The following is a 13,406-nucleotide window of genomic DNA, read 5'->3' as shown; positions in this document are numbered from 1 at the left end:
CCTAGAAGCCTGTATTCTGTGTTTAACTCTCTCTAATCCTTACATTGCTCTACTAGATTCGCTTTCCAGGTTTTACCTGGCTTCAAATCTGACAAGGAAGTCCAGAATCTTCACACTGAAAACAATAAGAATTAAAGGACAAGGTTTTCTACATCAGAAAACTGTATTCCTCTATTTCCTGTGTCATGCACTAGTTAAAAGATCATGGAACAGATCCTCCTGAAAGAGGAGGAAACATATGGAAGACAGAGAGGTTATTAGACATAACCAACATGGTTTCAGCAAGGGCAAATTATTCCTGACTAATCTAGTGACCTTCTACAATGGAGTGACTGCTTTGGTGTCACCTATCTAGACATCTGTAAGGCCTTCGATACAGTCCCCCACACCATTCTTGCTGCTAAACTGGAGATATGGGTTTGATGGATGGACTCTTAGATGGATGAGAAACTGGCTGGATGACCTCATTCAAAGCGTTACAGCAAACAGTTCAATGTCCAAACTGAGATCAGTAATGAGTTGTGTCTCTCTGGGGCCTGTACTAGGACCACTACCATTTAATATCTTCATCAACGGCTTAGATAGTGGGATAGAGTAGATCTGAGTAGGACCACAAAAATGATCAAAGGACTGGAACATATCTCCTATGAAGACAGGCAGAGAAAGTGAGGTTGTTCAGCCTTGGAGAAGAGAAGGCTCTGTGGAGACCTTATTGCAACCTTTCAATACTTAAAGGGGGTTTATGAGAAAAATGGAGAGAAACTTTTTACCAGGGCCTGCAGTGACAGCAGAAGGAGCAATGGTTTAAAACTGGAAGAGGGTAGATTTAAATTGAACATATGGAATAAAGTTCTTTACAACAAGAGTGGTGAGACACTGGAACAATCAAGTTGCACAGAGAAGTTGTGGATGCCCCATCCTTGGAAATGTTCAAGGTCAGGTTGAATGGGGCTCTGCACAACCTGATCCAGTTGAAAATGTCCCTGATCACTGAAGGGGAATTGGACTAGATGACCTTTAAAGGTCCCTTCCAACCCAAACCATGTTACGATTTTATGAAAATTTCTTTCTAATAATGAGATTTGCATCTGTCTGTTATGGTAGTCTTATCCTGATGTTTCTTAACTGTTTTGAAGTATTTTCAAAACTACTGAAAGACAATAGAGGGATCTATTGTTGATTCTGTGAAAAAAAAGACCTCCATGCATCTTGCTGTAATAATTGTTCTTTCCTAGCCTCAGTAATTTTGGGAGAAATTAATGGAACCCAGATCAAACTTACTGGATCTTTTCCCTTTTTTAAAAAACTTTTATTGAATTATGACTCAAATAAGGACAGTAAATATGGTTTTGGTCCTATCTTCTTCCTTAAACTGGCATTTTGTTGCCTAAATTAATATCTGTTCATTTTAATGAATTTTTTTTTCATTTTTCTTTATTTCCTTTTCTGATTTCTTTCTGCATGTGATTGACTTAATTAATTTATAATCTAATGTTTTCTAAATATTGAAGTTTCATTGAAGTTGGAGTCAATTTACCCGCTCTGTGTAAACCATTTCATACCATTCCAATATTGCTAATATTTTAAGTCAACAAGTCAAAAATCAAAGTGTGGACATTTCAATTTTATAATTAGATTTTTACAAATACAAAAATGTATTTAAGGTCATTTGCAATAATGTTATCATGTCTGCAGATTATTTACTTTTTTTCCATGGCATTCAGCTATTGGCACTCTTATTTGAAGGTTGTAACCTACCAAATAATCATGTCAAGCTTTTTTTTAATTGAAATATCTTCACCCTGGAGCAAAAATCCTTACTTTATACTTATCTTGGGTTTTGCTTTTCCATTGGGCACTAATTGAGGTTGAAAGAATATCTGTCAAATATAGATCATTAGTAAAATGCACTGAAAGGAATCCTAATAAATTAGAATTCATCTGGAAAAAAGTCTAATACTATATTTAGAAGTTAATTCGGAAATAATTCTGGGGTTTTGGCAATAATTTTTTTCTTTGTGAAGTAAAACAGAAATTGCTCATATTCCATAATCTAAATCTTAAATGGTAAAGTTGAAGGATATAATTAAGATATAGTGAAATTAGTGAAATGGTTTTGTTCATACACTCACGTAAAGGTAAAAGTTTATAATAATATTTTTCCTAGTCTTTGTTTCAGAATTTTAAATGCTCAAGATAAAAAAATTTGTGAATGTTAAGACTTTTAAAATAATGTGTTTATATCCAAAAGTTGATATAGGGATGATGAACTGCACTTTTTTATGTTTATTTGAAGTGCAACATTATCTACATCCATCTTGGAAGCAGCTAGATCTTGCTTCTCCTGCATCTTTACATAGAACTCTTGTTTAGGAACCTAAGCATGATAGTTCTGGTGATGTTTTCTGCAAGGAAGTAAACATGAACATGGTCTTTGAAAGGTCTGGAGTAAATGTTTTCCTAATTTTTCTTTCATTTTTCATGTATTGTGCTTGGTAAATTGTTCACAACTGACTTAAACAGAACTGTATGTCCAATATATTAATTATAATCTAATTTTTACTAATAGAATCACAGAATCACAGAATATGCTGAGTTGTAAGTTCTGCAATAAAGAAGGGTCAGAGTGGAAACATATTTCAAGAATAATGGGCACTAAAATATTGATATTCTTGTTCTTTAAATGACATGTTTTATTGAACATTAGTAGAACAGAATTTGTTCAGTGATCTATTAGTAAATAGCCCCGCAGAGTAGCATATTCAATGTCACATAATTATTATATATTTTACTGTACTTTAAACACATATCTTGGTCATATTAATTGCTTTGGTGGAATAAATTTAAATGGATTATACAACTCTATGAGGCTTCAGCATACTGGAATAAAATTTTGTTCCAAATACCAAAAACAAATCCATGGTTTGGGGATTTATTGGATGCTCAAACTAAGCCCAGACTTTTTGTATGAATTGTGAACCTGGAAAACTGGATGTTCATGCTAATTCATGTTGGTATAATTACTTTCTTAAGTAATTAGTAAATACAAGAAGAAAACAAAATTTGGGAATTATTCAAGTGGAAATTATTTCGATTTACTCTTGTCCTATTGCTTGTTACTTATGAGAAGAGACTAACACCCACCTTGCTACAAACTCCTTTCAGGTAGTTGTAGAGAGAGATAAGGTCCCATCTGAACCTCCTTTTCTCCAGGCTCTTTCAGCTACTTCTCATAAGACTTGCGCTCCAGACCCTTCAGCAGCTTCCTTGCTCTTCTTTGGACACACTCCAGCACCTCAATGTCTTTTTTGAAATGAGGGACCCAAAACTGAACACAGTATTTGAGGTGTGGCTTCACCAGTGCTGAGTACAGAGGGGCAATCACTTCCCTAGTCCTGCTGGCCACACTTTTTGACACAAGCCAGGATGCCATTGGCTTTCTTGGCCACCTGGGCACATTACTTGCTCATGTTCAGTCAGCTGTTGACCAGCACCCCCAGATCCTTTTCTAACCCGCAGTTTTCCAGCCACTCATCCCCAAGCCTGTAGCATTGCATGGGGTTGTTGTGACTCAAGTGCAGGACCTGTCACTTGGCCTTGTTGAACCTCATACAAGTTCTGTAGAGATTTCCTACCCTCAAGCAGATCAACACTCCTGCCCAACTTGGTGTCATCTACAAACATATTGAGGGTGCACTCTATCACCTCATTCAGATCATTGATAAAGATATTAATCAGAAATGGTCCCAATACTGAGCCCTGGGGAACATCACTTGTGACTGGCCACCAACTGAATGTGACTTCATTCACCACCACTCTTTGGGCCCAGCCATCCAGACAGGTTTTTACCCAGCAAAGAGTACACCTGTCCAAGTCATGAGTAGCCAGTTTCTCCAGGAGAATGCACTGGGAAACACTGTCAAAGGCCTTACTAAAGTCCAGGTAGAGAACATTCACAGTTTTTCCCTCATCCACTAAGTGGGTCATCTTGTCATAGAAGGAGACCAAGTTAGTCAAGCAGGACCTGCCTTTCATAAACCCATGTTGGCTGGGCTTGATTCCCTGGGTGTCCTCTACATACCATGTGGTGGTGCTCAAGATGATCTGCTCCATAACCTTCCCCGGCACTGAGGTCAGACTGACGGGCCTGTAGTTCCCTGGATCCTCCTTCTGACCCTTCTTATAGATTTACTAACTTCTAGTCAACTGGGACCTCTCTGTTTTGTCAGGACTGCTGATAAATGACCATTATAAAAATATTTCCATTTTATTCTCTTATACTGGTAAATGTCATTAAAATGACCATTTTACTTGAGTTTTGTGTGTATGTTACTATTTGTTCTACACAAAGGTACAGTGATGTATTAGAAACTGTTTGCCTACATGCTTCCAAAATTGCCCACCCAAATTCTACAATAAATTACACAGAAAAAAAAAAGAATACTAATTCTGTTACGTTTCAAACTCAAAACCAAACAGGCTACAACAGAAAGGGATTGGGCCCATAATACTTTATAGATGTACAAGTTATTTTTCATGTCATCTAGATTGCTTGTTACCTTATATTTGATAGTTTCTTCCTTGTATTTGGAAGACAATAAACCCTATTCAGTTAAACGGAGTACTGGGGTTTTTTATTTGTATTTTTTAATTCTGGGTGAAGAGAAATTAAAAATGTATTAACTTAGTTCTATTAAGTTTTTTTCATGCAATTAATATAAATTGTGTTGATTATTTTAGTTCCTTGGAGTTCCAACAATTTTTCTCCAAAGCACAAATAACTTAATAAAATGTTAATGTATGGTACTGAATCTGAAAAATTTTTGGAAGTGGAGCTATCTGAGCTCACAGGTGCCATGAGTTTTGTTATTTCCTTGTAATCCTAAAAAAACCCAAACTAAGACATCATTGCATATCTAGCATTGAAATAGATTTAAAGAGATTATATTTACTTGAAGAAGAAAGTCCCTGTATTAAACAGACCTTAAGAGTGGTCTAAAAAATATCAGAGGTCTATGTTGTACAATTAAGTGGGGTTTCTTAGTAGAATAATACTAAATTTACATATGTTCACTCTTTCATATTTGACATAGCTCCAATGGCTTTTAGACAACTATGAAACTGCAGAAGGAGTGAGTCTCCCCAGAAGTACCCTTTACAACCATTACTTACGTCATTGTCAGGAGCACAAGTTAGATCCAGTCAATGCTGCCTCCTTTGGAAAACTCATACGGTCAATCTTCATGGGATTACGGACCAGAAGACTGGGAACCAGGTTTGTGTTAAGAAAATCTTAAAGTATAACAGAAAATATCCATTATAATAGTGAACGTGAAGCTCATATGTTAAAAACAAGCAAGGAAATAAGAAAATAAAAATATTTAAAACCTTACTGTTAAGGGAGTTGCCAAATCCAGCAGACTTCAGGACCCGGGGGACTCCTGATCTGCTATAGCCAGATTCTGTGTACCCTTATGACCCAGATATCTTCCATCTCAGTCCAATAGATGCAACTACTGATACCATTTTCAGGTCCAACTAGTAGTGAGACTGAACATGCATTCCAGAGGTGCAGACAAACACACACTTGACACTAACACAGCTAACCACAGAAGCTAACACAGGGTAATGCCTTTACCAACACCCATATAGACACTCATAAACATGAATGCAGAGAGCCCAATTCTGTTCTTTCTTTCCAACTGACCAGGACTGAAGTTGATTAGTGAAACATTCACAAACCCTCACTCACAAGCATGCTCCATTTATGGAATTGTTTTGTTCACTATGACTGCATAAGTCGTGTATTTGCTTTTTCTTACCTTATTCTATTTAAACGAAGTCCAACAGTAAAGTGCTGGAAAATATAGTTTAAGTGAACTGATTTCCAGAAGCTGGTGGAGTTATATCAGTTTTATACTAGAGTGAGAGGAAAGACAAGCCTGACTTTTATGTACTGTTTTCCAGTCAAGGCAAATTGTGAAGTATGATGTATATATAAAAAAACTCCAATGTTATTTTTGTTCTTTCATGAAGGGGGAACTCCAAATACCATTATTATGGGATTCGTGTCAAACCAGATTCTCCCCTTAATCAGTTACAAGAGGACATGCAATATATGGCTATGAGACAGCAACCCATGCAGCAGAAACAGAGGTATGGTGTTATATAAAACTATGTTTTCATATTTCTAGTTCTTGAAATCTTACCTCTCCTCATTTATGTGACAAAGTTGAACCTCTAATGAAACTTGTTTAACTTCTCTTGGGAAAAATAAAGGTTTGTCAGTTCAGCAGTTGATATCACTGGAGTCTGATATCAGTAGACATACCTAAAATCTCATAAATTTTAAAAATTGATAATAAAAGTAAAATATCACCCAATTCTTCTGAACAGGCACTTCTTGGCAGTCTTAGGTTATTTTCTCACAAGATGGAAAAGAAAGTAATAGAAGCTTTGAATTTCAAATTCTGTTGTTCATTTTCATTTCTTTAATCAGCACGTATAAAAAATGATAGAAGAACTTGTGATTAGGTTCAACTTTGTGTTGATTTCCTCCTCCTGGAAAGAACTGATATATCAAAACCCTGGACTTGAGGAGAGAAGACTTGGACCTCTTCTGGGCTCTGCTTGGAATAATCCCATGGGAGACAGTCCTATGGGGCAAAGGGGTCCAGAAGAGTTGGTTTATTTTTCAAGGATCACCTTCTTGAAGCTAAAGAATGGTCCATCCCAACATGCAGGAAGTCAAGCAAAGGTGGAAGGAGGCCTGCATGAATGAACAAGGAGCTCCTGACAAAGCTCAAACATATAAAGGAAGTATACAAGAGGTGGAAGCAAGGTCAGGGAACCCAGGAGGAATATAGAGTCTGTCTATAGACACTTGTGCTGGTTTAAAAGTTAACCAGCAGGGGAAATGAACTCAAAAGAGAGATTGCAAGTCAGAATAACAATTTAATAAAATAATACAATAAGCATGACTACACAGACAAGCAATTGGTCTCAACCCACAAAACCCAAATGTACAACCTGGCACCCCAGGGCACAAACAAAACGGTGCTCTCTGGGCCCCCCCCCGAGTCCAAGCAAAGGGAGAGGGGAAAAACCTGCTGGTGGGAGAGCTGCTGCAGTCCGGCCAAAGTGGTGATTGCAGTTCAGTTGAGGGTGGTGGTCTCAGTCTGGCTGAGAGCGGTGAGCTGCAGTCCTCCTCTGGATCCCACGAGAGGTGGTAAGGTTCTGAAACTCCAGGTTTATATATTCTCCAACTCAGGCAACAATGCTTAGCCCCTCCCCCAGAGCAGGGAATTCCATAAAAGGATGCTCAATCCTTCCCTCAGAGTGGGGAATTCCATAAAAGGGTGTGAGGGTGCTCAGTCAGGGAATTCCACAAAAGGGCATGAGGACAGGAGCATGGGGGGGGGGGCACCTCGCAGGCCTCTACTGACAACAGTTTCTGGGAAATGGCATGGAAGGCTATAGAATACACAGTTTTGGGCTACACCCATCCAATGATGAATCAGTCACAGTTGTTCTAAGTAGGACAACACTCTATATATAGACTGTCTGAGTGTGCAGGGATGGTGTTAGGAAAGCCAAAGCCCACCTATTAAGGACAAGAAGATTATTGGGAGTTGTCAGCATGTATTTACAAAGGGGAAGTCATACTTGAACAACCCAATAGTCTTCTAGAATGAGGTGAATGGTTCTGTGGATGAGGGGAGAGCAATGGATTATGTCTATATTGACTTTAGCAAGGTTTTCAACACTATTCCTGTCAGGGAGCAGTGAGGACTAGCTTCTCCCTAAGGAATGGGGAGTTGGGAGTTGAGTACCATGATACACACAGCAAGGACCTCACCAACCTGGGCCTAGTCCTGCAGTATACAAGTGAAGTGAGCAGGACAGATCTCGAGGTGGTAGTCAGATTCAACCAAGAATCCAGATCATCACACAGATTTGTGGTGATGACACAGGTCCAAGGTCAAGACAGGAAGTCAGTCCGCAAATCAGACTCAGGTCTGGTGAGGACAACCAGGGTCAGACACAGCCCACTGATCATTGGGTAAGTCCCTAGGGGCAAGACAGGTCCAAGGTCAAGTAAGAAAGCAAATCCATCAGTTGGGGTGCAGGTCAATGGGATCCATACCAGTCACAGTCATGGCTGTGGCTGAGCTAGAGATCAGTACTCCTACAACACAGGGATCTTATCAATGTGTATAAATACCTGATGGGAGGGAGAAAAGAACAAGCCAGACTCTTCTCAGCAGTGCCCAGTGACAAGACTGAGCAATGGGCACAAACTGAAAAACAGAAAATGTCATTTAGTTGGAATGTACCTCTGACTATTGTCTAGTCTAATCCTCCCAGCTCAAAGCAGTATCAGCTAGAGCAGGTTGCCCAAGACCATGTACAGTTGGGTTTTGAATTTCTCTAAAGATGGAGACTCTACAAACTTCCTGGGAAAGCTGTTTCAGGGTTCAACCACCCCTAAAGTAAAAAATGTATTTTCTTATGTTTAAGCAGAATTTCCTGTGTTTAAATTTGTGCCCATTGCCTTTTGTCCTTTCACTGGATACTAATGAAAATAGTGTGGATCTGCTTTATTTATTCAATCCCAACAGTATATATAAAGTAGTTTCAATGATCTTTGTTCATTCATCCCCTAAATCAGTTCAGGTGTGCAAAGATTTCAGTAAAATAAATTTCCAAATCCCAGACATTCTAAATAGATGAAATGCAGAGAGTAAGGAGTTAGATTGACTGTGTGATATTTATATGGTGAAAAACTTAGTACTCTCTTTTCTGCGCAAAATCAGATATACTAATATACTTTTCAGAAAAGAAAATAGAAAAATTAGAAATTTTCATTGAAAAAATTGGAAACTCATGAACCAACGGTTACCTACACTATGTTTTGTGCAAAAACTACCAACTTTGGAGTTTTTGACTTAAATTTTTTCATGGAAAACTAGACATTTTAAAAGTAAGACCAGATGTTTTCCTAATATTTTTATCACATTGTAATATGGTTAACATAATAGTAATTTTAAACAAAAGTTTAAACATATATATAAAATGCCAGTATTTCTTATTCTAACATGTTTAATACAATTTTGCTGTTCTCTAGCATGCAGAAATCTTTACTTTTACTTTTTATTTCTCTTGATATCCTTATTTTGCAGCGTTTAGGATACAGTTTAGTCAGATTTTCTCATGAAATGTATATGGGGGGAAAGCTTGACCCATATAGTTGCTTGTTTATTTTAACGCAAATCAAGATTCTCATGTATGTACTAGACCTCAGAAGTTAATCCTTGGGGGATGGGGGAGAGGATAAAAGAGCTACATGTAAGAAAAATAAACAAAAGCATGCATTAAACTGTATTGCATTTTTTTAACACTATATTTCCAAACTAAGACTTTTTCAATGGTTATGAAACATGATTAGTATATATATGAGAAGTTTGGTATATATCGGTATATATGTATTGTTGCCTAAAGAAAATACAGGGAGAAAAAAACTCTGAGGTAAATTAGTTTTGGAGGTGAGATAAGGAAAGGATTTTAATTTGTGCCTCTGAGGCACAAGACACACGCCACCCCCCCATGTACAGTTGTTACAAATTATAATACTGTCTGTCCAATCCCAGATGTTTCCACCCTGTGGTTTTTGCCCTGATCTACCCTCATCCCGCCCCCTGGGAATTGAGGCTAGGGGCTTTTTGAGACCACCTCTTCATCATCTTCATCTTCTTCGGAGTACAGGGGGCACACGTTCACCCAGTTCTTGACTGTACTCTTGCGGTTTAGGCCAAGGTACAAGTGTTCTCTAAACAAAATGGGCCTACTTTGACAGGAGACTAAACATTTTTGCTGGAATTCAGGGGATATTGATATGGGGAGTATGGAATGGGGTAATAGGGGTTGAGGAATGTGTAAACTACTGTGCTAAAGGGTGAGGGATATAATACAGCTACTTCTAAAATCTACAAAAAGTTAAAAATCCAAAAATCCATAGGCATCAGTATAAATTTTCTCTTACAGTATTCAGAAGTCTAGCATGTTTTAACATGAGATAAAAGGTTTAATACTATAGTTTGAGTCATTAGGAGCAAACTTTATTATTTCCAGTTTTATTAATGTTTCTAATTTGATTTAAAAATTTTAAAAAATGTTTTAACATCTGTGCAATAATTCTCTTATAAGAAGACATTCAGAGCAAAGAGAATCTAAGAATCACAAATGTTTCCTTCTCCCTTCTGATAACTTAAGTTAGGTAATGTTATTTATGTTCTGTCCTTTAGAATCAGCTGGTAACTGTTTGTTTTTTCTGTTTGGATGTATCAATTTTACCCCCTCTCCATCAATCACATCTAATTGGGTAGACACTTCTAGTTCTTGACTTCTTGACAAAGTGTAGGCTGAATTTATGCTACAGACCACTTTTCATCATTCTTCCTTAATTTGAAAGGTCATGCAACTTTCCTACTTCTGTCACAGCATATTGGGTATATGTAGCAAGGTTTTGGTAGTGGATAAGGGGCTGCTCTGTGCTGGACACAACTGGTTCCAGCTGGCTTGCTAATGGACCCAATGCAGGCCAAAGCTGAGCCAATCAACAAAGCTGGTGTTGCCTCTGTGAAAACATACTTAAGACAGGGCAAAATCCACCAGACATGCAGAGGTGTAGGGGAGAGAAAAGAGTGAGAAACAGCAGTACGAACAGAGGTCAGAGAAGAAGGTGGGGGAGGAGGTGCTCCGTGGTGCCAGAATCAATATTCACATAGCAGCTTATACAACAGACCACGCTGGAGTAGTTGGACATTTTGTGAAGGAACTGCAGCCCATGGAGAATCCATGCTGGAGGAGACAAGTGTGAGAAGGAAGGAGTGGCAGAGAGATTTTATTATGTACTGGCCATAACACCCTTCCACTCGCCTCCTTGAGCTGCTCATTGCCTCACTGAAGGGGCTGCATGTAACCTGTGTCAATAACAAGGGTGGGAGAAGAGGAGCCTGGAATGAAGGCATGAGCCTGGGAAAGGAGGGAGGGTATTTTAATATTTGTCCTTTTGTTTCCTGCTACCTGAAGTAGTAATTACATTTTTATTTTAATTGATGATAAATTAACTTAATTTTACCTAAGTTAAGTCTGTTTTGCCCCAACAGTGATTATCTTGACCTACAATCTTTCTTGCTCCTGTTCTTCCTATTTTTTCCACCTGACCCACTGGGGCAGGGGGAGTGAGAGTGGCTGAGTGGGAGTTTCACTGTTGGCCAAGGCTAAACCACCACGAATATGAATATATCCAAAGACCTGCTAGACATATGCTTGTGTTCAATGTTTGACATGACCCTGAATTCAGGGTCTGAGATTTCAGAAATGAATTTCAGTTGAGTGGCAACAATCACTGAGCTAATTCAAAGGTGGTGTTTCTAGTTGCTGAGCCACATTTGTGGTCAACATGAGCTATGGGAGTGCTACTTCTCTGTTTCAATAAGAAAAAATAGTAAATGTAAACTACAGATGACTGTTGCTAACAGTCCCATCTCCCAGTTGAGATAATAGCTTGGACACAACAGAAGCAGATCAAGACATTTAAAGCACCTTTGGACTGAAATAGAAGAAATGCACAGGTAAGGACTTGCCTCACCTATATAGGTAATAGCCCTGCCTTTCAACTGGAGCTGCTGTATGGCTCAGACTTCCAAATGGAAGACTGGTTTGCATTTGACATACTGGTACTAGATGGTTTATGGGAAGGAAATGCCAGGATGTTTAAATAATTGAATTCACAGCATCACAGAATCACAGAATTGTTGAGGTTGGAAGAGACCTCTGGAGGTCACCTTGTCCAACTCCCCTACTCAGGAAGGACCACCTAGACCAGTTAACCAGGACTGTGTCCAGATGGCTTTTAAATATTTCCAAGGAGGGAGACTCTACCACCTCCCTGGGAAACTTGTTCCAGTGCTCAATCACTGGATGTTTCCTGATGTTCAGAGGGAATCTCCTGTGTTTCAGCTTATGCCCACGGCCTCTTTTGCTTTCACTGGGCACCACTGAAAAAACTTGACTCTATCTTCTTTGTATCTTCCCTTCAGGGATTCATATACATGAATAAGATCCCCCCTGAGCCTTCTCTTCTCCAGGGTAAAGAGTCCCAGCTCTCTCAGCCTTTTCTCATAGGAGAGATGCTCCAGTTCCTTAATCATCTTGGTGACCCTTTGCTGGACTCTCTCTAGTATGTCCATGTCTCTCTTGTACTGGGGAGCCCAGAACTGGACACAGTACACCAGATGTGGCCTCACCAGTGCTGAGTAGAGGGGAAGGATCATGTCTTTCCACCTATTGGCAATGCTTTGCCTAATACAGCCAACGGTACCATTGGCCTTCTTTGCAGCAAGGGCACACTGCTGGTTCATGTTCAACTTGCCGTCCAAAAGGACCCCCAGGTCCTTTTCTGGAAGCAGCACAACCCTCTGTAATATCAACCACTCTTCCCAGTTTTGGTGCTGTCTGCAAAGTTGCTGAGGGTACACTCTCCCCAATCATACAGATCATTAGTTGAACTGGACTGGACCCAGTACTGACCCATGGGGTACACTGCTAGTCACTACAGTTTTTGCCACTGATCACTACGCTCTGGGCCCAGCCATTGTGGTGGGTTGACCTTGACTGACTGCCAATTGCCCACCAAGATGCTCAGTTGGAGAAGAGAGAAAAATATGACAAAATGCTCGTGGGTCAAGATAAGGACAGGGAGATCACTCAGCAATTACCATCAGGCAAAACAGGCACAACTTGGGGAAATTATTTCAATTTATTGTCAATCGGAGTTGGATAAAGAAAAATTGTTATAGGTTAGAAATCCAGGAGAATTTTTCTTCCCCCTGCCCCCACTGTAGGAAAGACGGAGTTTGAATGGAAAGCGAGTCAATTAGCCTTACAAAAGAACTAGCTAACCAGGCCGCATTTCTAGCTGATGGCCCATCAGAGGCTAGGGGGAGAGGGGAGGAGTTTTGGGAGGGGCTGACTGGCTCTGCTCGGAGGGGAGAGAGGTAGACTGCAGAGTTCACCCTCTAGAATGGAGACAGAGTCTGTGTGTGGGCATTTTTGGAGAAAAAGCCTGGAAACCAGGTTTTCTGGCTTCTCACCCTGGTGAAGCCGGATCATTGGTCTCAGCTGGCTTTGCACACTGCCTCGTGACTCCAGCCGGAGCCTACTGTGTTTTCATCGGAGAGTTCTGTGCCCACTGAGGGAGAGAGAAGAGGAGTCTTGAGACACCGTCATCTGGGAACAACAGTGAGTTCCGTTGGGGGTGAACTACTTTCCTTTCCCCCTTTCTTCCATTGGGGGAAGGGTCCCACATTTTCTTTTTTGGTTTCTCCCGCGATCCGAGACCA

At 39.6% G+C, this 13,406-nt stretch overlaps 1 protein-coding gene across 2 annotated transcripts in view; it reads left to right on the top strand.

The window, feature by feature from the left end:
* Positions 1–13,406, top strand: part of LOC113959315 (transcription factor RFX3-like) — a 109,796-nt gene that overhangs the window by 56,346 nt on the left and 40,044 nt on the right. For both annotated transcript variants that reach the window (XM_027668242.1, XM_027668243.1), the window contains exons 5-6: positions 5,094–5,275; positions 6,037–6,156. In XM_027668242.1, the coding sequence (XP_027524043.1) occupies positions 5,094–5,275; positions 6,037–6,156 (302 nt within the window). The remainder of the gene's footprint in view (positions 1–5,093; positions 5,276–6,036; positions 6,157–13,406) is intronic.

Source organism: Corapipo altera, unplaced genomic scaffold (genome assembly GCF_003945725.1).
Source record: "Corapipo altera isolate COAL_440 unplaced genomic scaffold, ASM394572v1 61287, whole genome shotgun sequence".
Lineage (NCBI taxonomy): Eukaryota > Metazoa > Chordata > Aves > Passeriformes > Pipridae > Corapipo > Corapipo altera.
The sequence above is the reverse complement of the archived record's forward strand: the minus strand, read 5'-3'. Positions and strand labels throughout refer to the sequence as shown.